The sequence below is a fragment of the Misgurnus anguillicaudatus genome, chromosome 16 (genome assembly GCF_027580225.2).
Source record: "Misgurnus anguillicaudatus chromosome 16, ASM2758022v2, whole genome shotgun sequence".
Lineage (NCBI taxonomy): Eukaryota > Metazoa > Chordata > Actinopteri > Cypriniformes > Cobitidae > Misgurnus > Misgurnus anguillicaudatus.
Genome location: NC_073352.2, coordinates 15439377 through 15462387, shown reverse-complemented (window position 1 = coordinate 15462387; position 23011 = coordinate 15439377). Strand labels below are relative to the sequence as shown.

Here is a 23011-nt window from a genome sequence, read left to right as displayed (position 1 = left end):
AGTTTTACCTCATCAAACTCTTCTGTCATTTTTCGGATGATCTCAGAGTTCTGCATGTTACGAAACATCTCACTCGTGATGATGCCTGCAAAAAAATCCCAAGATTTAGGAGAATAAGAGTTTAATCATTCCCATATTAACAAAACAATTGGCAAAAGATAAATAAATCTACATAATCCAAAAAAGCAGCATTCTAATTTTATAATGCATTTATGAGCTCAAACCAGACCCCAAGAGAAACGACATTCAAACCTTTGCAGCCAGAGCACTGGATGAAGAAATTGATCAAATCGAGGAGCGCAACATCTCTGTCGTGTTTATAGGCCTCGATCCAGTCGTCAACGACCGACTGCAAAAAGAAAGCAGAAAAGGTCAAAATCAGCTTGAGTACACAGCAGTCTGCATATTCCCCTGCCAAAACCCAGCTCCTCCAGAAGTCACAAACCCACGTGAGAGAATTTAAACCGTGAATGCCAGAGTATCGAGAGACACTGACCTGCATGGCACTCTTGCCCAGCCTGACCACTTCGAAAAGCATGACATTTTCCATGCCATTCTCCTGGTGGTGTCCGTTCATGCGTCCCGCTCCTTTCCCCACTCCTTTGCCCTTCTCTCCAGGGCCCTTCTTACCTTTCCTCGCCTGAAATACAGTCACAGTGAACAGATCATTAGGGCTTAATTCAAAAAGGAACTGAATCACAAAATAAGGAATTCTGACTTGGATCAGTCTAACGTAAATTATGGTAATCAACAATTAGAGGAAGTTCATTATTCAACTGACACCCAATTACAGATTGTGATAACATAAACTGAATTTGGATGAATATATGCTGACATGCAAAGTGGTGCAGCAAGTGTTTGGCTTGCAAGCCTTGATGACAAAGTCAACACATACCTTCCCTTTACCAATAACAGCATTTCGACCATCGGGATCATCAAAATCAGTGTCTGATGAGAACCGTGTGTCAGTGTCCCTGTAAACACAAAATGATTAATGTTTAAAACATCTTCTTAAGATGAATAGCTTGGCTTCAGAATCAGATGATGCTTTACTTATTCATGTGAACTCACTGAGCGAAATGAAACTCTGTGTGTAACTCCGGTGCAGCTATCATTTCTTTAACATCTTCTGGTCCACTTCAACTTGTCAAGGGCTTTGTCTTCATACACACAGGACAACGGTCTCATACACCTAGAACATACACAAAACAACATGAGAGAAACATGTAAGAGCTTGTGGACAAAAAATATATATATTTTTAAATATTTAGTAAACCAAATACAGATTTTTCATTCTGCAACACAAAGAAGCCCAATATGCTGTGCGGTCATGTGCTATCCTTACTGTTGCCCTGACACTGCAATGTATATCTAATATCTACACATTTTCTAAATATTATACAGAAAGCATATCACAAACATAATCCCATAGCTTAGCTCCACAGTTCAAGCGCTAATATCAAAATAGCTCAAATTCAAACATACAACAAGATTTACATTTTAAATATTTTTATTGCTCTTTAAAGCGACTTACGCACTATTCTGAGGTACACATCTTTTTATCAGTATATGTGTTACGTGTTTTCGATCCCATGACTGTTTGCTCTGCTAACACAATAATCTACCACTGAGCTATCCCTAGCTTTTTTAAATCCATTATTATAGGTAGGTAGATTGGATTGATAAAGCAGCCACTAAGGGGCACTATAGCTCTATATCTGCGGTCCTTAACCGTTGACTCGAAGAAAAACATCATTCAGTCAGTGTGAGAACCTGAGATAACCTGCAGGCTGCTGCACCGTTTCCAATGCAAATGATCTCAGCCTGTACTACCAAATATCTATGCTAATAGCATAACAGAAATACATCCATACATTAAAAATATTATGGTTAGCCTATTTACCAAATTAAACTTTAAAAGGCCAAATTTAAGCAAAACACATAACGCATATTCATACACACAAGTAATATGCAAAATTAACATTGATGTCACATCATGTTTGAAAGTGTAAAAGCAAAAGGCTTCGTAAAACCTACAATTTCTGTGCATTCAAATTTAAATTACAAGTTTTAAAGAAACTTAAGAGAGATTCAAAATATGACAAGACAAGGTAAGATCTCAAACCTGCTTCACCACAAAAGAACCACAGCACGTAAATTTCATCTCATTCATAAGCAAATTTCAGCAATGATACTGTACGTTCACACTGCAATTTAACTGTTTGCTAAAGTCAGTTACATTTTAGTTTGCATGAGTGTGCACAAGTGTTTAAGCAGGGATTACAGGTACTCCTCTCCCAAGGTTCAAATCTTATCTCTCTGATATAACTTTAGGGTGTCATGGGCACGCTGTCCACAGATCACCAGATGGTCACTGGGGTCCCTCAGGGATCAGTGCTTGGTCCACTTCTTTTCGCCATTTACACAACATCTTTAGGACCTATCATATGGCACTTTTCCATTGCATAGTACTCCATGGTTTGGTTTGGGTCAGCTTACTTTTTGTGAGCTTTTCCACTGGGACTCGAGCTGATACCAAAACGTGACGTGAAAACACTGTATATCACCGTTTGGTCTGAGAGAATCTTCACTAGCAGCGTCATCGCTCAGTGTTTCCGCTATATACATTCTACCGTGGCGGCCCGCCATGCCTAAAACATCCCCGCCACGCCTGCGGTTGTGGATAGAAGGGATACAGCAAACAAAATCTCGCCTGATGACCACTGTTTTATCCTAATCCTTCAACCAAACCCAACTCTAAACACAAAATTTCACACGATTGTAGGATGTATTTGTATCTCATTTAGCCAGAGCCGCTGTTTACATCCTAATAATCCTACCTCCAAATCTAATCCTTAACTTTTCGGCATTTGCTGTATTCCTTCTAGACAAAACCCACAGCGGCAGCTCGCAAAAAAGCTACAGAAATGTCCGCTCTGCCAGACTGGCTGACTGTCTAGAAATAAATTCCTTTCTGGATTCGCGTTGTTAACTCATTTATAAATAAATCTCCTAAGTATCATAATATCTTCCATGGGTTTAGTTTAATGAACAAATAGATTTAAATCAACAGAGGATGATTAGGCTACGTCTCTGTTTTGAGAAATAATAATAAAATAAATAAGCCTATACGAAATATAATAATTCAATTGACAAAACGAATAAAAAAGTATTTGAGTTTCTTTGTTTTTTTGGGGGGACGCGCTGACCAAAGCAGCAGAAAGCACGTCATGTTTTTAATGATTTTAAATAAGCACAAAGTTTTCTCCTTATTGTGAGTTTACACAAATAAAAATACATAATTTGAAGTTTCGAATATTGTTTTACTTTTATCTTTATGACTATGAATTTAGGGTAATTTAAGGTGCAAGGTCATCACGCATTTGATGTTCACCGGCGCATATACACGGACGCAGCGCAGGGCTGCAAGAAAAGACATTATTAAACTTTCGATTTAATATATTACGAGTTTTTTGGACATTCATTTGGAATCACTGTACTCATTTTATCAACTTATTAGGCCATTAGTTATTCAGAATATAGGCTATAAGCGCAGTAGCGCGCTGCTGACCGCTCAGCTGTCAGTCAATCTTCTGTGCTTTAGATCGACCCTCACAAAGTTTCACATTAAATTATATGATATTTGTCCAAAAACAAAAGGCTGAATACTACTTATATGCGACTGCAAGACATTAATAGTCGAATCTGTTTGTAAGGAAACTTACATTATTCCCGTGGAAGAGAAGAACGTTGGTAATAGAAACTTGAGGCAGACGGTGAGACGGTTTTATCTGTGGGTCGGGGTACCCGCGGGGTGAACCGCATAATATTTGATGTAACGGGTGTAATAATAGGCTTTTCGCGCGTCATTTGTGTTGTAGATGCAGGTCGGGACTCAATAGACAAGAGTAAAATGGGGGTCTAACATCCAAGACCAAAATTCGACTCGTTTTTAAATGGCCCCGTGCTTTGTGTTTAAGATCTGTCTGAAGACCGTTAAAGGTTTCTATTCAACTGCGCGATTTGCGGTGTGACCGGCTCGGGGTCTTTATGTCAAATGGTCCGGGTGTGAAATAAAATTGCTGCTGATGGATGTTCGGTCAATCAATCACAGCGGTGCGGATTTTCAAACAGGACTGTGCGTGTGTTTGCAAGAGCTCTGTAACGCTAAACATGAGCACAACTTGCAAGGCACACTACATTAAAACTACAATGAAATATCCGAACTACGTACGTAGCTATGTAACGTTTTTTAAGAAAATACATTTAGATCAAACATAGAAAAGCAATATGCTATAAAATTAAAGAAAAAATAAATGACAGCATGAAAATGATAAAAAAATACATGTTAGTTTACTGTAGCCTATTTTCTACTTTTAAAAAAATAATGTACATTTATAATTATCATGGGCGCCCCCTGCCGCCACAGCTGAAAAAAATCCTAGAGGAAACACTGTCGCTATAATGTAAAAGGTTAGCTTTATCTTCATGCTAGCTTGCGCTGTCTCAAGTAAACCTGTTGTCATCTTTACGCTTTGCTGTAAGTTCCCAAACTCCCTTATAGTGATGAAAAAACTTGCAGTTTGTGGTGGCACATTCGCGATGCGCACGTCGTCCGCATATTTGCTTAAATGTAACTTAAATGAGGCTCAGCGTAACGCGTCGACTAAAGCCACGGGTGTTTGTACAGAAACTGTCATGTGAGACAGAGATAGTGATAAACGCGATGTGCAAACATCTATTTGTGGTGGTCAATTTTAATTTTGTGGTGGACTGAGAAATAAATTAATGTATGAGAATGTACAATGACGCTCTCACTTGTATGATGTCACAGCAGAAGGCAGCACAAATATAATGACACTCCTGTAATCTCTTCCACTCCGAAGTGTTACTGAACTTGATGGAAAAGCTAACCAAGCCAAAGTAAGGTGAGCTGACCCGACCTGACCAAAACCAAATCGTGGGAGTACTATGCAATAGAAAAGTGCCAATACGTGCACATGGCTTCTCCTACCACTACTATGCTGATGACACACAGACCATCTTCTCATTTCACCCAGATGATCCCACCATGGCAGCACGCATTACAGCCAGCTTGGCAGTCTTGAAAAAACCCACCTCCAGCTGAACCTTGCGAAGACGGAGCTGCTTGTATTTCCGGCAAAACCCAAGATACAGCACAACCTATCCATTGAACTTGGCAACACAATTATTACTCCTTCCAAAACTGCAAGAAACCTCGGTGTAGTCTTTAACCACAAACAGTCCTTTACTGATTATAATGGAAAGACAAGAGCGATCATGTCGATGTGCATTATACAATATCAGAAAGATATGGCCATTCCTTATGGAGCATGCCGCACAATTTCTGATCCAGGCCCTGGTAATTTCTAGGCGGGACTACTGCAATGCTCTCCTTGCTGGCCTTCCTGCACAGTCTATAAAACCACTCCAATTGGTTCAGAACGCAGCAGCTCGACTAAAGGTGCTTTTCATCTCTCTCCACTGGCTACCGATTGAAGCCTGTGTCAGGTATAATCAATACTGCTCACCTACAGAACTTTAACTGGCACTTCACCGTCATACTTTCACACTTTCCTGCATTCCTACGTTACATTCAGCAAATGAGCAGTGCCTTGTCATACTTTCACAAAAGGGCACTAAATCACGTTCCCATTTATTTTTCTTCACTACTTCCTGCTGGTGAAATTATCTTCCTACAGGAGTCCAGTCAGCAACCTCTCTTGCAAAAAAAACCCCTAAAAACTCATCTCTCCCAAAAATACTTGACAGATTGATACTGACTACATTTCTACCCATTTTATCTAAAATGCTAACACTCTCTCTCTCTCTCAACAGGTACTGTTTCAGAATAGTTCAAACTTGTAAATTGGTGTAAGCACTTCTTGTATTATTGCCTCCCTATGACAAATCACTTTATTGTTTTCTACTCTTGTAGGTCACTTTGGATAAAAGTGTCTGCTAAATGCCTACATTTCTCAAATTAGTACCTCAAAGTACTCGTAGTACATATTTGGACATTTTCAAAGGATACTGCCCCAAAGACAGCTTTTGTATCCATTTTCTGAGAGTGTAGCGAGCATCTGATTGGACAGGAAATTTATTTGTTCATTTCGATTAATCCATAGGTGTGAGTACTTGATTAACTGGGGGCGGGGCAGTCAAAGGGGCACGTCATGATGAAAATTAAAATATTTTTAGTAAAACTAAAACGTAATATGAAGCACTCTACATAATATTAAGCCTTCATGCAACATAAACATATTATACAACGCGTATCTATCTGCACAAAATGCAAGACTTAAACTAAGTTATGTACTGGACAGAAAGTTTAACTCCGGTTGTGGACCATAACAGCGGCTTTAAAACACGTCCAGCCAAAGCACAAGCTTCATAACATTAAGCAGCTTCAAGTCTTCTGCTATCATTTTAGCGATTAGCTGTCGCATGTCGTCATCTCACCTGTTGTCAGTCAAGATGTTATACTCGTATGGCTCTCTGGTATCTCTTGACATTTGATGTTTAAATATGAGATGATAACCAATTGAACTTGTGACGGCGCTGCATTTTGCAGCTGACTGAGTGTATTTTCGCCTTACTAAAGTGAATCTAAAAATCACTGCATCCTTTTGAAACCATAGTGCCTCAGTGATGTGAGGTGTGTTCGGCTTCACAGCATCAAGCAGATCGACGGGGTTGCCACAGCGCAGGTGCGCTTTGGGAGCGAACTTTTCTGTTTGCTTTTAAATCATGTATGGTACTGATGTCATATGCCGGTCTGCATAGCACAACACGACTCAAACACGCACCCAGTCTTTACTACCACAGGCACTCGTAACGACCTCCAAATGCAAAAAAAAACACAAAAATAAACCCACACTATCATCGTTTTCGTGACCTTTAATTGATGCCACGTTCGAGTACTCAAGCCCATCTCTTCTAAGTTTTGAACTTGTATCTTTTAAATGCAAATTTTGTCACTGTTTTGAAGCACACTTTCTTAACATTAAGGCTAATATTCAACAGGGCTCTAAACTCAAATTTGAGAGGGGTGACATTAAATTTGGTAGTACCAGAGACGTGAGTTGGGGCAAATAGGAAGGAAACACTGAAACTTAATCTAAAAGTGTTCAATGCATACATTTATTTATTACAGATTAATACAGATAATGTCTTGTTTATAGAAAAACATCTCATCATAAATACTGTGGCATTCCTTCATAGACCCATCTAAATCTCCATCAGTCATAAAATATATAAAGAGGGTTGAATCATGTTGGTTATTTCTGTTTCATTGTATCTGCAATAGGGTTGTGCCGATAGACGATAGTATCGTGTATCGACGATCTTCAGACATATCGCCAATGGCAGGCTTTCATGGCGATAGTCAAGACGATAGTTGGCGAATGGTTATTATTATTATTACAGGGCTCGAAATTGCGACCATTTTGGTCGCATATGCGACCGAAATTTAATCTGTGCGACCTTAAAATATATTTGGGAGCATTTGTGCGACTGCCCATTTTGTTGTGACGCGAGTTGATTGTGATCCTGTGTGCTGGCGCTGTCCCAGGTTCAGTGTTCTCTCCAACGATACATAACCAATCAAATTTCACCATTAAGTTCTTGCGTTTAATGGAGACCGCAGATTGGCTAATATGAGCGTCAGTCATTCCTTGTTGCCGTGAAGCGCGGAAATGTGAAAAGACGAACGCGTCGCGACCATGACGACAGCGAGCCGATTACAGCCAAGGTTATTACTGTATTTTTTGACGACGATCCGGATTCAAATGTATCTCCACCACCGGAAAATACGAGTTGACGTTAAACCTTTCAGAGAGAGTGGCTTAAAGATTTCGAGTGTCTCCGCTATGAAAATGTAACTTACTTAGTTTACTGTAAATCATGTAAAAAGGCGTTAATGGCGGAATCAAAAAATTTGAAGCGCCAGACAAACCTTGCTTAAACATTGCGAAAGTGCCAAAAACACAAGACGTGTCATGACAAATGTGTTTATTATTGATGGAGACAGCGAGCTGTCTGTCAAAGTGTGTTTGATGGTGTATGTGCGCATGCGCTGGTGAATGGACATTCGACAAACATCCTTGTGGTCCATGTTGACGTGGAATATGACAATGCTGATGGTATGCAGGGCCGGATTAACCATACGGGCAACTGGGCAATTGCCCAGGGGCCCAAGACCTCCAAAGGGCCCAGGGCAGCAAGGGCATGAGCAAAATACTGTATTTGGTAATCTCTCGCTGGCCGCTTTATATTAAACAAACGCGGGATTTTGCGCTGCAAAGAGAGACGCTGCAGCGCTGCCTATTACTTTGAACGTGAGTTGAGAGCGGTTGAGTCTCATGCGACCTGACCAATGAAGAGAGGGCCTCAGGTTAAGACCCTCTCCTCATTGGTCACTCCGCATGAGGTGGGTGAGTCAAAGGTTCGCCGAGCATTACGTGACGCAAGGCGTTAGTAAAATTAAAAAAGGAAAAGGACATCAGAAACGCAGAAAATGTAAAGTATAAACAGTCGTGTAGTCTACGTGATACGCAGGTATCTGCGCGATCCTATCGGCATATGAAATCAAATTACTATAGCGGCGCGAAAGTGACTGGGGAGCAGAGAACCTACAGGCGAGTGACAGCTAAGTAGCGCGAGAGTGATTCCAGTTATCACATGGAGAAATCTGCTTTGAATCGCTCTCGCGGTACTTTGACATCACCAATAGGTCTGCTTAGCGCCAAATGAAGTCAAACCTGCAGTGTAGCTGCTCACGCGACACTGTAAACAAACCAACCATGAGGAGACAGTGAACGAGTGAAGCAGTGCACAACATAAAATCCGGAGAGTTAACAACGCACATGTGAGTAAACAATCCAGTTTGTTACTTTATCTGGAGGTAAGGCTCCAATAAAATAAGCCAGTGTTTATGTCCTGATGGTTTTTAGCTGTCTTGCAGCATGTTTGCTTGTGCTTCACAGTGTTAAACTTAAGTTACCCTGTGTTAATTTATATATCTACGTTCAAGATGTAGCCTATATATGATCTTAAACTTCTGTGAGAGAAATCATGTCTGGGTTGATGTTCAGTTCAGACTTGCAAATTAAAGAGCAGTTTCTTCACTTTGGTTTGGGTGTCTAATATTAGGCTATATGATGGTCTTGTAATAGTAATTAATAAAAGCCTATTTTCATTTTTAGACAATGCTTGTATATGCAAAAAATAAGCTTTTTATATCAATGACTATGCAAATTAGAGTTAATCCATTATCATCTTAAATGTGTATTAATTAAAAAGTTCTGTCAAGTGAGGTTCGGTCAATGACGAGGACAACTCAGCTAAGTTAGCCAGGACTTTTCTACACCGCCAGCTTACTTTTACAGCACGGAGATTATACAGATGCTGATGTGTTTAGTTTTCATAGCATCATATGTGAGTGAATGTCTTTGATAGGGGACATAGTAGTGCATTTGAATGAGCATTTAAATATTTGTAAATCAAAATACACCTGATGCCAGTTAGAATTTAAGGTATTGAGTATATGTACTGTATAATACAGTAATATATTCTGGATATGACCATATTATGGTGATCCTGGGGTCGTGATGATGGGGCCCTTGAATATTGTTGCCCAGGGTATAACAAAGTGTTAATCTGGCCCTGATGGTATGTTTTTGTTGTATTTTTTAAAACATTGCCTATTTAGTAGTAAAAGCATCCTGGTAATGCAGTTATCAATACCAATATATATTATCCTTCTATATTAGGGTCACTTTTGTAATGTCACAATTAATCAGTGTTTTACGTGTTTGCTAGATTTTCTATGTAATCTTAATCATGTTACCTGTAATTGTTAAATTAATATTGCTGCTATACTATTTCAACAGCATTTGGGTATTAATTTAGGAATTTATGCAGCAAAAAATAAAATAAAATAAAATAGAAGACCAACTTTTAAATGCTGGCCATAGGACGTGTAAAGCCCGGTGGTGGTGTTTTATTTTTCATAAAATAAATCTATTAACATTTACATTGTAGTTGTGGTGCTTTTCAATTTTTTGATGGATGCGCCTAAATTTTTGCTGGTGCTCCTAACTCTTTAAAGTTGGGAGCACCAGTGCTACCAAATAAAAAAGTTAATTTTGAGCCCTGTTATTATCATCATAGTTTTATATTAACACCCACAATGCATGCTTTTCCTCACATGAGGGTTTGTGGGCTTCACTTTACGTGGAGAGCTTGTAAAGAGAGAATTCCTTCTTGCACGTACCTGCACTTAATGCGCGCGTCTTGGTCTCCTTCTAGCACAAAATCCAGCGCGCCGCGTCTTGAGCAGCTGCGCTTCTCTCTGTCTCACGTGCACGCGCTCTCGCGTCTGTCCGAAGTCTAAACATAAACTAAAGTAGTAATCCTTATGTATTTGTTCAGTTTAATGCGTTTCATGCGAGCTGAGGCAAACTTTACTTTTTGTTTAAAATATGACCCGCTGCATATTAGCGCCTCTCTCTCACTCTCGCGTACGTGCAGAGAGACGTGCTCTGTCCGAAGTCAGATCACTAGGTATAAATCCTGTTTATGATATGCATTTCAAGGAGTTGTAACAACACGTCCCTCGTGTTTAATATATAATTGTGTTTAAAATATGATCGCGTTCCGCTGGACCGATGCGTTTAAAAAGGCACCTCATGAGAGCACCACTGCTTGACACGTGTAGTCTACTGCAACAGCACTAAACCAATGCATTGAATTGTTTGTATGTGCGCGCACGTGTGTGTGCGTGCGCAGATGCATGTTATTACAGTTATTAAGTAATCATGATAGGGTTTTAATGACGCGCTCGCATTAATGGCATCAGGTTTAAGAAGGTTGCGGTCATGACGGTGTTGCTCTTGTTTTTTTTTGTCCACGCATCAAGTGACTTGTTTTAATGAGTAAAAAATTAACTAATAAAAAAATTAGTAAATTACTGCCCCGCCCCCCGATAATATCGTGTATCGCCGATCTCACAGGCTGACGATAGGACGATCTGAAAATAGGGCATATCGCCCAACACTAATCTGCAACAAACCCAATAAACTTAGTATATATACAACAACAGCTTCCTTGCTTAACTCAGCCTCTAACATCTTGTTTGCATGGAGAGGGGCTGTGTTTCGTGTCATATGAAGCTTATATGCTTTGTATTTTGGATTGTGGAACTTTATAGTTTAAAGTTTAAACACACTGAATCAACGTATGAGTTTCATTATTGTCTTATTCTGTACTGTCTTTATCCTGACTATGCAAACATTCTGTACAGTGCTTACCTAACGTGCAAGTTATAATGGTCTGTAAGGTCTATGTTGACGACTCAGAAGTATATACGAAAATCGACACATAGCCTATGCCGTTGTGGTTACGCCATAGGACGTACACACAAATATAATGAGCCCTTTACACAGCCAAACCTGTGCTTTACCACTGCTGGGGTACCTGACTGTCCAGATAAAATTAGGGAATGGCGTGGGTGAGGGGAGACAGCAGGGGAGAATGACTAGATGCGCAATACACGAAACCGCTTGAGTAATTTAACATTTCTGAGTATTAAAAATGAAAACACGCCTGCAAAAAATGTTGTCCAAAATGCGACTATTTAACATACTTAAAGGGCATCTATGGTCTGATTCACAATTTTACATTTCCTTTGGTGTGTTAGGGTGTATTAGTACATGTTAACGATATGCAAAAGTACGTACCCCCAAATTAAACGATGATGCGAGGTACCATCTCCAATGTAAATCTCTTTTCTTGGACTACAACGAACACACAGATTGTAGGCAACAGTTTACCTCCCTGGGATTAGTGATGTAGACAAGACCGACATAATCATACTTCCTCCTGCTTGGACTCACAGCCAATAAAATAACTCATGTTATACCACGGGCCTGTTGAATGCTTTATTATGATTGGCTGAGAAATGTTCCATGGGTGTTGATTATTTTTCTGTAAACCGCACACCTAACCTTTTAAATTTCTTAAAAATAGGCACCAGAGCAATGTTTGTGGTAATCATGGTGTAAGCGGAATAATTGACTCCGGAATCATTTGAACTCCGCTTCGCGTTGTGCCACATTACCACCATGGGTGTGCATTATTTTCTTATAATTCAATGGCCCGTCGTCAATTATTCCTTACTTAGCACTGCATTGTGAGCAAATCTTTCAAAAATGGTAAGGAGCATCACATTTCCAGCTGACATCAGAGGTATTCAGGCCAATCACAACGTACAGATTAGCTGGCCAATCAGGGACACAGCGTTTTTCAAATCGATTAGTTTTGTACAAAATCCGGATTAGAAGAAGAAGAGCTACAAATCTACATTATTTGGAAAATAATGTGTTTTTTAACCATATACCAAGCGAACACATTGTATTATACCAAATACATAAAATACTGTTGTAGCAGTGCCATTTAAACTAAAAGCCAAACAAGCTAATGTTTTAATTTCCTGGAGACTTTAAATGCTAGTTAAGTTTGGTAGAGGAACAGTCACATTCCAAAGATCATTTAAATGGACAAAAATCAGGTTAATCCCATAAAAGCACAAAAGATTATAAACATTTCTGTCTGTTTACTGAAGAGAAAAACTGTACATTTTGATTGCAAATATGCTAGCGGTTAAAAAATAAACACTAACAGATAGATAACTGTTGTTAACAATCATTGTTGGTAGAATTTGAGTTAAAGAAATAAAGGAAATAACTTATTTTAATATACTATATTAAACTATTAACATACTAATAAATGAGTAAAAAATATGTAATTTAACATATATAAATTCATTCAAAAATGATTGGGAAACACTGCTACATCTAATTATAGCAAAATTATTTTTGTCATACAAGTGTATCCAGCAGCTACAGGCTTTTTTATATATAAAAAACACAAACATACATGCAAAATTACTAAAGAAACACCATCAGGACACAAAAGCATTCAGATCTAAAGTGCTACTGATCTAAACTGTGAAGGCTGTGCTCATGATGTGCCAGCAGTTCATAAAGAAAACAAGGAGGCGTGTCTCGCTGAGTCTGCCATATCCCGATAGCCGCTGCACGCTGATTCGTTATCCCGACTCCACAGTTTCCAGGAAACACGGGAGCTACATTTTTACCTCTCTGCCCATATTAGGAAGCAACACGTCCGCCTTCCATTTCTACAGCATCCAATCAGAGAGCGACAGTATCATTGGTGGACGTAAATATGAACAGAGAGTCCAGCCACCGCTGTAAAAATGACGCATTTATACACTGCTTATAACTTAAAATGAATACACGTTTCCTTGTTAGAGATATCATTTAAATACCTGCTTTACTTTGTTCTTTATTTGATATTATGTTGTAGTTGTGACTGATCCTCACATCAAGCATGTATAAAATGTCATTTGTCAAGCATCGGTACATATGACGAAATACACTTAAAACTTCTATCCTGAATAAGTTATCTGCACCAAAACATTTAGATAGGCTATACAAACAACTATTTACGTTGCATCGTGCTTTGATGTGCAAATTGGGAAAAGTAAATTGTGAAACTATATGAATTACAGTAAGAAGGTCCATTTGTTATCTCAACAGAAAAGATACGACGAATACAAGATTGCGAAAAGGTCTAAATCTATTTCCCGTTTAGTCTCAGGCGTGATTGAGAACACGCAACTGCTCACGAGAGAAAGAAAACACACAAGCAGGTGATTTAAACGAATTAAAAGCGAGTTTATTGACAGAACAGCAGAAAGAAATTCGCAATGAATGTAGCAAATGCAAGGCAACGTGCGTCCTTAACGTGGGAACAGTTATGTAATATCAAAGATGTAACAATCAGCATTTACACTACATGGGCGACGTAAGATCAGATTTATTACAGAATGCACTGTGATAAGGCGGGAATTCAAAAGCGACAACATCACAATCGACAATGCGTTTGAAGGAAAAGTGGCGCCAAACGACGCTTCCATCCACAGCCATTATGACAGTAGCACCAAGAAGCTAACACGCAGCACCAATGACAGTGACCAAAACCCACTATACTGCGCCATACTTTTGCGTTACTTTTGTAACTTACCGCGTGTGCGCAACCGCTTGTGTGAATTACGTGACCGGCGTGTCAGTACACATGGCCTGCGCTCGCAAACAAATGTTACTTTGTTTATATTTGAAACAAGGGTTGAGTAAAGTGTCCTTACATACATAAGACATACCATTATAATAATAACAACAATCCAGAAAGCAAGATATATTGTGTATGAAGCTAGTAACGTTATTTGAAGTTAAGAGCTGAGCTCAGGCGAACGCTATCAAACTCCTCCTCATCGTACTTCTTACCACTATATTACTCGATTACACCCGTGTTTTACTCAAAGCGTAAATTTATTAACGTTTTGCGACAAGCCCTTAAGGGCAAACACACGTTAAGATTGCAACAACGCATAATGTGTGGACGAAATGACCAAAAACACGATCAAAAGAGCAAAATCTCCATCTTGAAGTCAATCCAGCACAGCTGTTTTCGGGATTCTCCATTTTGGCTCCTATCGTTTCCACTCATTATGAAAGCGAACCGCGCACCAAGCGCATGTTTACATACAAAGCGTAAAAATGGACATCTCGCGCTTTTAACAAACAAAACGCCCAATGAAATTAGTATTATGTGTGCGATATCAGCTTTTCAATTTCGAAAAGAGGGGGGAAATACATCGCGTCCTCGTCCTCCATCTTGCCTCTCAATTTGTGTTCCTGACTGAGCTACTGGGTAAGGTTAGCGCGCTAGCTAACTATTTACCTATGAAACGCCATTTAACACACAAACTATATCCATTCAAAAATTCATGATGATGCAGTTTTCGTTGTAAGGAAGCGAGACGATGCGTTTTTGTTACATAAATGCAACTACGGAAGCGCAGCGGCTCTCGTCTCGGATCCGGTGCCTCGCTTATCAGGCTAGCTCGGCTAACACATCATCCAAATAACCCTAAAGCCACTAATTTCTATAAATCTCTCCGCCATTTTAACACTTACCCGGTTGTCAGGGACGTCCCCGGATTATTTATGAGCACTTTTTGACGAATTAGATGAACTCCAGTGGCGTTAAAGTTGAAATTCGCAGCTATTTCATGGATGTAGTTTGAAAGTGGCGGTCAGAGGCGGTTTTGGACACACTCTTTCCCCGCTTGCTCCGTTCGGTTTGTTGTTCCGATCAGTCAGAGGGAAACTGCTTGTGTGGAGCTGACACCTGCTGGTCAGTGCTAAAATTACAATGGGTTCCAGACGTAGCCTACATCTAGTGGGTTCGATGAAATCAAAATTAAAGTTTGTGTCCTTGTAGTATATGTTAGCCTTAAGGATTTATTTGAACGAGTGTGTAAAACATTGACAAAATTCGCATTTAGAAGAAATGGGCCTTCAAGACCTAAGGGCCGTTCACACAACGATAACCATAATACCAATACGACATGTAAGTTAGCTATATTAGCGATAACGATCACTTTAATTCACTCATTTTACGTTTCCTTTTTCTTCATTAACAAGTATTGAACTTGTCCTTTTCTAAAACTTTTGCTGTTTACATGTTATTGAACGTGCAAATATGCTGTTCTTGTTGCATTTTCCGCAGCTAACGTTATAACCAGCAGATGTCCTCAGCACGCTGCGCTTCGCTTATCTCCAATAAACAGTGAAGTTAGTTCGTCCTAGGAGCTTAGTAACTACACTAGTCAACATTTGAAGTGGATCAAAACCTTTTCTAAAAGTTGTCTCAAAACCAATACCCGTTTTTATCTTGGGACAAATTTGATGAACGTTTTTGATCTACTTCAAATGTTGACTAGTACAGTTTGCAGTAGGCAAATATTACTCTTATGAGGGTATTAATAAACATGAATCCGTAATTGTTAATATAGGGGCAGTTTCCCGGACAGGGATTATCTTAAACCAGGACTAGGCCTTAGTTTAATTAGGAAATATAACTAGTTTTAACAAATATGCCTTAATAAAAACATTATTTGAGTGAATTTTAAGGCACAACAAAGGGCACTGATGTATTTTAAGATATGTCAGTGCAAGTAGTTTTAAGTTTGGACATCTCTTACTTTTTTTTTAGTCTAGGACTAGTCTAATCCCTGTCCGGGAAACCGCCCCATAAAGTAATTAGTGTATAGAGTGTACGTTAAATGAATACTGCAAACACAAACTCTGTGAGACTCACATATCCAATGTGTATGTTTTTTAATTTATAGTTAGAAAAAAAACTGAAGAAAAATATATAAATTATAAATAGAGATTTTATTGAATTTTGTAATTAAGGTTAAAACACTTCAACTAACCTTGGTCACATATTAATCTAAACTAAAGTAATTATCCTGTTATAATAAATGTAGTATACATGATAATGTCATTTCTATAATACAATGAAAATGTTATTTAAAAATAGTCTATAAAGGCACCATGGTTATTAACATCAGACTTATATGCTATATAAAAAAAATTAATGTAACACAGTTGTTTTTAAAAGAAAGTTGTCTTGCAATATATAATAAATTAAAATGAATTAAACAATGTAGTGTGTTGCCAATTCCTCAACAAAATATACATTAAATTGTACAACTTGTTAATTTCGTGACTTAATAAAAATACAATATTTTAATTTTTATACATAGAATTGTACTATATATCTGGATATTTGGACGCATACATATTTACAAACATACACACATCTTGAATCAAATATACCTTTATGTGCCATTATAAGGAATAATTTCCAAAGCATTCAGAGAACATTAGGGTTTAATTCGTAGTTGGGGTCTCTTTGAGATCAGGCAATATAGGTCTTTATCTTCTGTGCAATGGTGGCACAGCAGATGGGACACTTATTCAGAGACTCTGAGCATTTTTCGCAAGTGACCAGGTGTGCGCAGGGAATGAAGACGATGCTAATGTCACTGTCCATGCAGACTTTACAAAGCTTCTCTCTCTGGAGTTGCTCAAGTTTTGTCATTGGGTCCTTTGCTGAAAATAAACAAACGCAATGTTAAACAACGGCAACAGAACAGAGGAATGCCCCCAAATACAGCAGAGGAAAACATAATGGTTCCCAAACTACCTTTCAGAAATGTCCGTTTCCTAAACATGTTTTCTTAATTGCACTGCTTTTGCAGTTATTTAGACTTTTATATTAACATCTGTCAATATAATTGATATAATTAGGTCAATGAGTAAGTACGCATTCGATGGCCAAGTAGTACTGTGTGTACGTTTTATTTCATTCATTATTTTGAGAGTCACTCATACAAATCAGAGCAGAAAGAAAGAAAACATAATGAAGTAGCAGAATGGTGCTTTTCACTTTGATGGGGTTAAACCCACATCAACAGACTTCTGCACAGTCTGTGACCGCTTTTCCACTGCCATGCCAAACCATTCTCCCTTTGTAACCATTTCATTCCAACCAAGCCGGTATGGTTACGGTTTAATTTTTCACTATGAGGCTGATAATAGCCTTGGTACTGCAAGAGTTTACAGACAAATGCCATGTAAATAGCAAACAAGCATCATCATTGAGGATGATCGTTTATTTTTGTTTTTTATAGACTACTTTTTACCTGATCCGTGTTTACTTGACTCAAATATCATGCTTTCCTGCTAAAGAGAACTTGTAGCCAGGCAACAGACGAATGACTAATCCTAAGCGGGGTCACTACACGCCGAATGCACAATTGAATATATTCACCGTTACTTCCTGGGTTTCGATAAGCCACCTCAGGCATTGCCAGTGAATTGTTAGCTATAGGATGTCATTCTAAACTCGCTGCCTTCAAAAAAGGTTAAAATTGAAGGTTTAGTTTAAGAGAAACACAGAGACACAGCAGTGCTAAGCTGTTGTCCGCTCATGTCACTGAAATGTAAACTTCTTTTAATGGATTAATTAATTTGAACAAATAAATGAATGCTAGGCATTACTATTACTATAACTATATGGCTATAATAACTAATTACATTCTGATTATAAACTAAGTATTACACTATTTATGCTGTTAAAGCTACCTCAGCATACTAAAGATACCACCACACAAATGAGTGATGATTCACTTAAAGTTTTCAAACTGGCTTAAATTACTGCACATGCTCTTAAGCAGACTTTTTTTAGGCCAAGGACACCTTAATAGATAAAGAGAGTAGGGACCCCAAGTACATCAAATTAAAGACTGTATTTATTATTATTTACAACACATACTTTATTATGATAGTTATGTTACAAAACTATAAAAAAACATATCTGGACCACTACATAACATTTATGTTAACTGAATAGATTTGATTATGGAAACGTTATGCCATTTTAAGTTTTTATTTTATTATTTACCTATTAATGCATTAAAACTTTTCCCAAAAATTATTTGCATTTAAACATTATTTAAAGGACATACAGTACCACCATGGACCCCCTGTGTAAGACCCATGCATTTAAGAACGTTCCATGCACATTGTCAATTCTTGGCATTTAGACATTATCAGAATTCTGGGTCGAAAATGGTTTGCAATTGTGCCATGCTGAACCAGGCTCAAGTGGAAACAGAGCTTACCAATCTTAGATTGTTCACCAGATGAAAAAGAGCTACTGATGTTTGAGTTTTCAAAGTTTTCAAATGTAGTGCAGAGAGCAGTCAGCTAAGGATGAAGTGCTCATTATAGTTCTGCGTACAACACAGTGGACTACACGCCGGTTTTCATTCATACTTCTGCGATGTAATTACACATGCAGACTGCTAGTAGGCAGTATCCATGCGTATAACCCACTTAGTGCACCACTTACACCCTAGGCATAACCTACGGCATGGAACCTATGCGTGACTATAAATTATGCATGAGACTTCATTTTATTCGCTAGTAAATTAAACTCAGAATGCCTTACCTTCCTCATGACTTGATAAGCCATTCTGATTGGGCCTCTGTGGAAAGACAATATTAGAAAATTTTTAATTCTTGAAAATAACAAAATGCAATTTTTTGATATTTCTATTAAAAACGAGTTTCCTCCCTAGCCCACCTATAAACCTGACACAATCACGAGTGATGTGAATGGTTTATGTATATTGTTTGTGTAAATGATGGGTAATGACTTACCGAATGCTGTCCCCTAGGATATCTGAGTTGCACTTCATTGACATATTCACTTCCTTTTTCTGCCAGAAGAAAACTGCAGCTGTGGGTCAATTACATGTAAATCATATATTAATTTTGTATTGAATGGCCACAGACAGATGATTGACGCAATACAAAAATACTAGTAGTTTTTAACAAAAACAAGGTTGAGTAAATGACCCAACCATCTATGTATATTAAGTTATTTACCCTGGATAGTGCCTGGCGTGCTCTTCCCATGGATCCTCTTCGGGCAGCCAGTCTTTCACCCCTCCTCCACATTTAAAACAAATCACTTTGTCTCGGTCCCCTGTATGACCAAACACACAACAGTTTGGTTGGATCAAAACTATTTCTGTTGGTTAAGTCCATATAAGGTTTTTCATTTTATAATTCATACTTTTGCTACGGTTATGCCTGGAGTCCACATTACTACTACAGAGTTTTTGACACTCGCTTTCTGAAAATGCCGCAGACTCTGAAGTTAAGTTCTTTTACACTTGTATACGCATGCCCAGTATGTATGAATGGTCATGTGACATGCGTTTTCGGTTTGCGCGTAGTGTGGAAACGCCAGTACAGGATCGTTTTTATTTTAAAGCAATGTAGTTTTTTACCTTTAAATAATGTCTCTAAAATTATTTCAGTGATAGAACAACTTTTAACTGGACAAATTGTACTGTTGCTGCAACCTGAGCAGCCTCCTAGCTGCTACAAGCACACTCTGAAAGTGGCGGTGGAGGGTAGAGCACACAGCCCCGCCCCTCCCCCTGCCTGCAGAAGAGTGTCTGATACCAGACACTGTTGCACTTTTCAACCACATGGGGGAGCTGTAAGTCATTTTTACATGGAAACTACATAGTGTTGCTTTAACATAGCCTAAAGTAGCACTTCATGAGAGACAAAAGTGAGCTTAAGCATTTAAATGCGGAGAAATTGAGATACATTTGTTACATTTAGTTAGCACTTAATAATAAAACATGTCAGCAGTTAATACCTGTGCTGTAAAAGCCAGCTCTGGCCAATCTCTCATGGTCTATTGGATGCTGTTTGTCTCTGAAGGTATCCAATCGCCCTTCAAAAGTCTCCAGAGGCGCTTCCCGACCATTCACCACACGTCTTGGTGCTGCCAGCGGCACATTGCCCACATCGTGGCCCAAGATGAAGAAGCAGTTTGGGTAGTATTTTTCATGTTCATTCCAGGGATTATCTCCCTGGTCCCATTGAGCCAGCATCCCTCCGCAACAGAAACACTGCACGCTATCTTCCCTCCCAAGAGAAAACATGCCCGCCTGCGCCAGGTCGCTGGGCTGCACCGGCGAATTCACTGGCCAGTTGCTGAAAGTTCTCAATCGAGCTTCCTCGCTCTTCATGTGTGGCACCTTGGGATACACGGTCTCATCCATAACTTCTCCCGTGCGGAGCTGTAACTCCATGGCTTCGGCATCTTCGTCATAATCAGAGCCGCTGCTTAGGATGGACGAGTTGTTTATGGGTCGCATGCCACGAGCACAATTGAGAAACATGCAGGAAGGAGATGCTTGCTGATGCCTTTTCAACGGGACGTCACCTTCATTCCAGTTGTCCAGTGCTGCATTGCAACTATAACAGCACACCTTATCCGCCTGTCCCGTGTAATAAAACCCTGCCATGGCCAGTCGCTTCACTGATACTGCTTGAGGACGAGGGAAGTGTTGAAATGAATGCAGTCGATCATCCATTGATGACAAGACTACTGCATGATCGGCTTCAATGCCGCTGTCCTGACTAGACTGTGCCATACTTGCAATATCAAATTTTCTGTCCAAAACACAAATCCAACAAAAACAATATTAATCAAATTAGGTTTTAAAAAGTTCACCTGTAGCCTTGAAATACACTTTATGTGTCCTGGATGTTAGGAGCCCATCCCTATATATACACATTTTAGTCTGGGACTAGAATAAGCCCTGTCCTGAAAACAGCCCCTTGAAGTCCCAAAGGCATGAACACACCAAATGCACTTTATAGTGATTTTGACCCTTAAATGGAGTGTTCCCTTCTATGTCTAATGCATTCCCTATAGCTAAAGGTGATTTAATCTACTTCCCTTAAGCTGCTGTCACACTAGAATTTAAGCACGCGAGTATTTGTCAGACATTGCGTTTCCGTTCTGATGCATTCACCTGCGTATGAATATAAGTCAATGGGACGAAAAGTCTAGTGTGACCACGGCTTTAGAAATAGAAGGTCATGTGTTATCTCCATGACGAATGCATAATATCAACCGGAGTCACTAGGAACAGCGTGTGCTGGGCTGATCAGAACATTCCTTAGTTAGGCAATGAAACCGGATAATGTGTTGCGTCTGCATTGTTTACACATGATTCATATGAGTAAACTTCATTAAGACACACTATAATATAAACCTGCAGTTTAATTTATAAAGAACACTTACAAAACTAAGATGTAGTAGTTTCTGTAAAGTTACACTAATGTTACTGTGTCTTTAACAGATAGGGGTGTTGTCAGTCACGTGCAGGAGTGTCTCCGGCATGTGCAAAATTATAACATCCTTCATGCTGATCAGAGGAACATTTCACAACTGCATTCATAAAGTCAGTGCATTAACATTACCTAAATGCCAGACCGACGAACATTATGCATCAGTAGTAGCTTCATCACATCGTTTTACATTGACTGTAAAAAATAACTTAAACGCCCTATGTAACTCATAAGGATAAGGAATGACTGTACCTCATTTCAAAATGACCTAACATGTATGTGACAATTACTAACAGTAACCCTTAGCACGAATCATAACAGTATAATAGTATAGTATAGTTTAGTCTAGTAACCACTCCTAGTATAGATTATGCCATGCCCTATAATAAAAAACGCCCACACTAAAAAAAATGCATTAATTGGGCTATTATTAGAATATAAATATACTATAGATACACTATTTACTATATTAATTTTGATATATTTTTTATTATTAAGAGCTTTCAGATACAGCATGTTGTCCCGTATAATATTTTACACAATGGCAACTTGATTTTGAAATTTAGAGAAATACATTTATTCATAAACAAATACATCGTTATTATAAACTTTATAATGCAATATTCTTGCTGTGGGAAGGCTTTTAGCAGAGCAAAAAGCATAAATACAATACTCAACACACATTTTAAAAGCCACGATCTGCATGTCTGCAAACCCCTACGGTAACATTCGACAAGTTTCGTTTTTACATGTCACTGTACTGACCTCCAGATCGGCGAACTTTCTTGTATTTTGCTTTCTCTATAAGCGATTAAACGTAACGCGGTATCAGCAGACGAAACAAACAAAACATGGCCAGTTCTGATATGACAGTCAGACTTTGACCTTAAGCTACTGTCGCTTAGCTGCGTTCCGCACGCTAGCGTTAGCATTAGCTTACCTTCGTACACATTTAAAGCTCTCTATGGACAAAATCGTAAGTCGTCTTACCTTTGAATAAGACGTTATTCACTTGAAATCAACTTCAGAAACTGCTAAATGTACTCAGTTATCTTTCTAACCAGATGGTAGGCGTATACGTACGTGTGTCTATCCAGATCCACCCTGTTCCGCTGACGCTTGGCTCATTAATAATGCGTTACGTAACTGAGTTTTTGTATTTTCGTTGAACGTTGCACACAAAAAGCATATATCATAACATTACAGTGGGGTACAAATAACAGATCTTGCTAAATTATATACATATATGACACATAAATAGAAAAAAACCATCTCCATTTCCAAATCTACAAGATCTAGACCGTAATAATCGATCCAATATTTTT

General features: G+C 38.8%; 2 protein-coding genes across 8 annotated transcripts in view; both read right to left on the bottom strand.

The window, feature by feature from the left end:
- The window catches only part of stag2b (STAG2 cohesin complex component b), a 30364-nt gene extending 15067 nt beyond the window's left edge, over positions 1-15297 (bottom strand). For 2 of the 4 annotated variants that reach the window (XM_073854164.1, XM_073854167.1), the window contains exons 1-6: positions 15084-15297; positions 1072-1192; positions 896-974; positions 497-640; positions 253-349; positions 9-85 (exon numbers count right to left, since the gene is read on the bottom strand). In XM_073854164.1, coding sequence (XP_073710265.1) covers positions 9-85; positions 253-349; positions 497-640; positions 896-974; positions 1072-1115 — 441 coding nt within the window. In that variant the 5' untranslated portion in view covers positions 1116-1192; positions 15084-15297. Of the gene's footprint in view, positions 1-8; positions 86-252; positions 350-496; positions 641-895; positions 975-1071; positions 1193-2364; positions 2388-15083 lie in introns of those variants that run through there. The other 2 variants (XM_073854166.1, XM_073854165.1) reach the window with 2 other exon arrangements.
- Positions 15298-16776: 1479 nt separating this feature from the next.
- xiap (X-linked inhibitor of apoptosis) lies at positions 16777-22907 on the bottom strand. 4 transcript variants are annotated; one of them, XM_055179111.2, is made up of 6 exons: positions 22770-22907; positions 20200-21002; positions 19413-19512; positions 19185-19263; positions 18973-19009; positions 16777-17069 (listed from the first exon to the last, which is right to left on the bottom strand). In XM_055179111.2, exons 2-6 carry the CDS (start codon positions 20981-20983, stop codon positions 16876-16878), a joined length of 1194 nt encoding a protein of 397 aa, XP_055035086.1. In that variant the 5' UTR covers positions 20984-21002; positions 22770-22907; the 3' UTR covers positions 16777-16875. The 4 variants fall into 4 exon arrangements, with proteins under 4 accessions (XP_055035086.1, XP_055035084.1, XP_055035085.1 ...); XM_055179109.2 differs by having other exon boundaries at positions 22677-22833; XM_055179110.2 differs by lacking the exon at positions 22770-22907 and adding an exon at positions 22452-22602.
- Between the last annotated feature and the right edge of the window lie 104 nt (positions 22908-23011).

Coding starts and splice junctions, on each gene's coding strand:
- xiap (XM_055179108.2), bottom strand. CDS start 22,391: ATGCAGATCGTGGCTTTTAAAAT. Junction 21,003..22,368: donor CAGATCGTGGCTTTTAAAAT/GTGTGTTGAGTA, acceptor TGTTTTGGACAG/AAAATTTGATATTGCAAGTA. Junction 19,513..20,199: donor AGCTGGCTTTTACAGCACAG/GTATTAACTGCT, acceptor TTGGTCATACAG/GGGACCGAGACAAAGTGATT.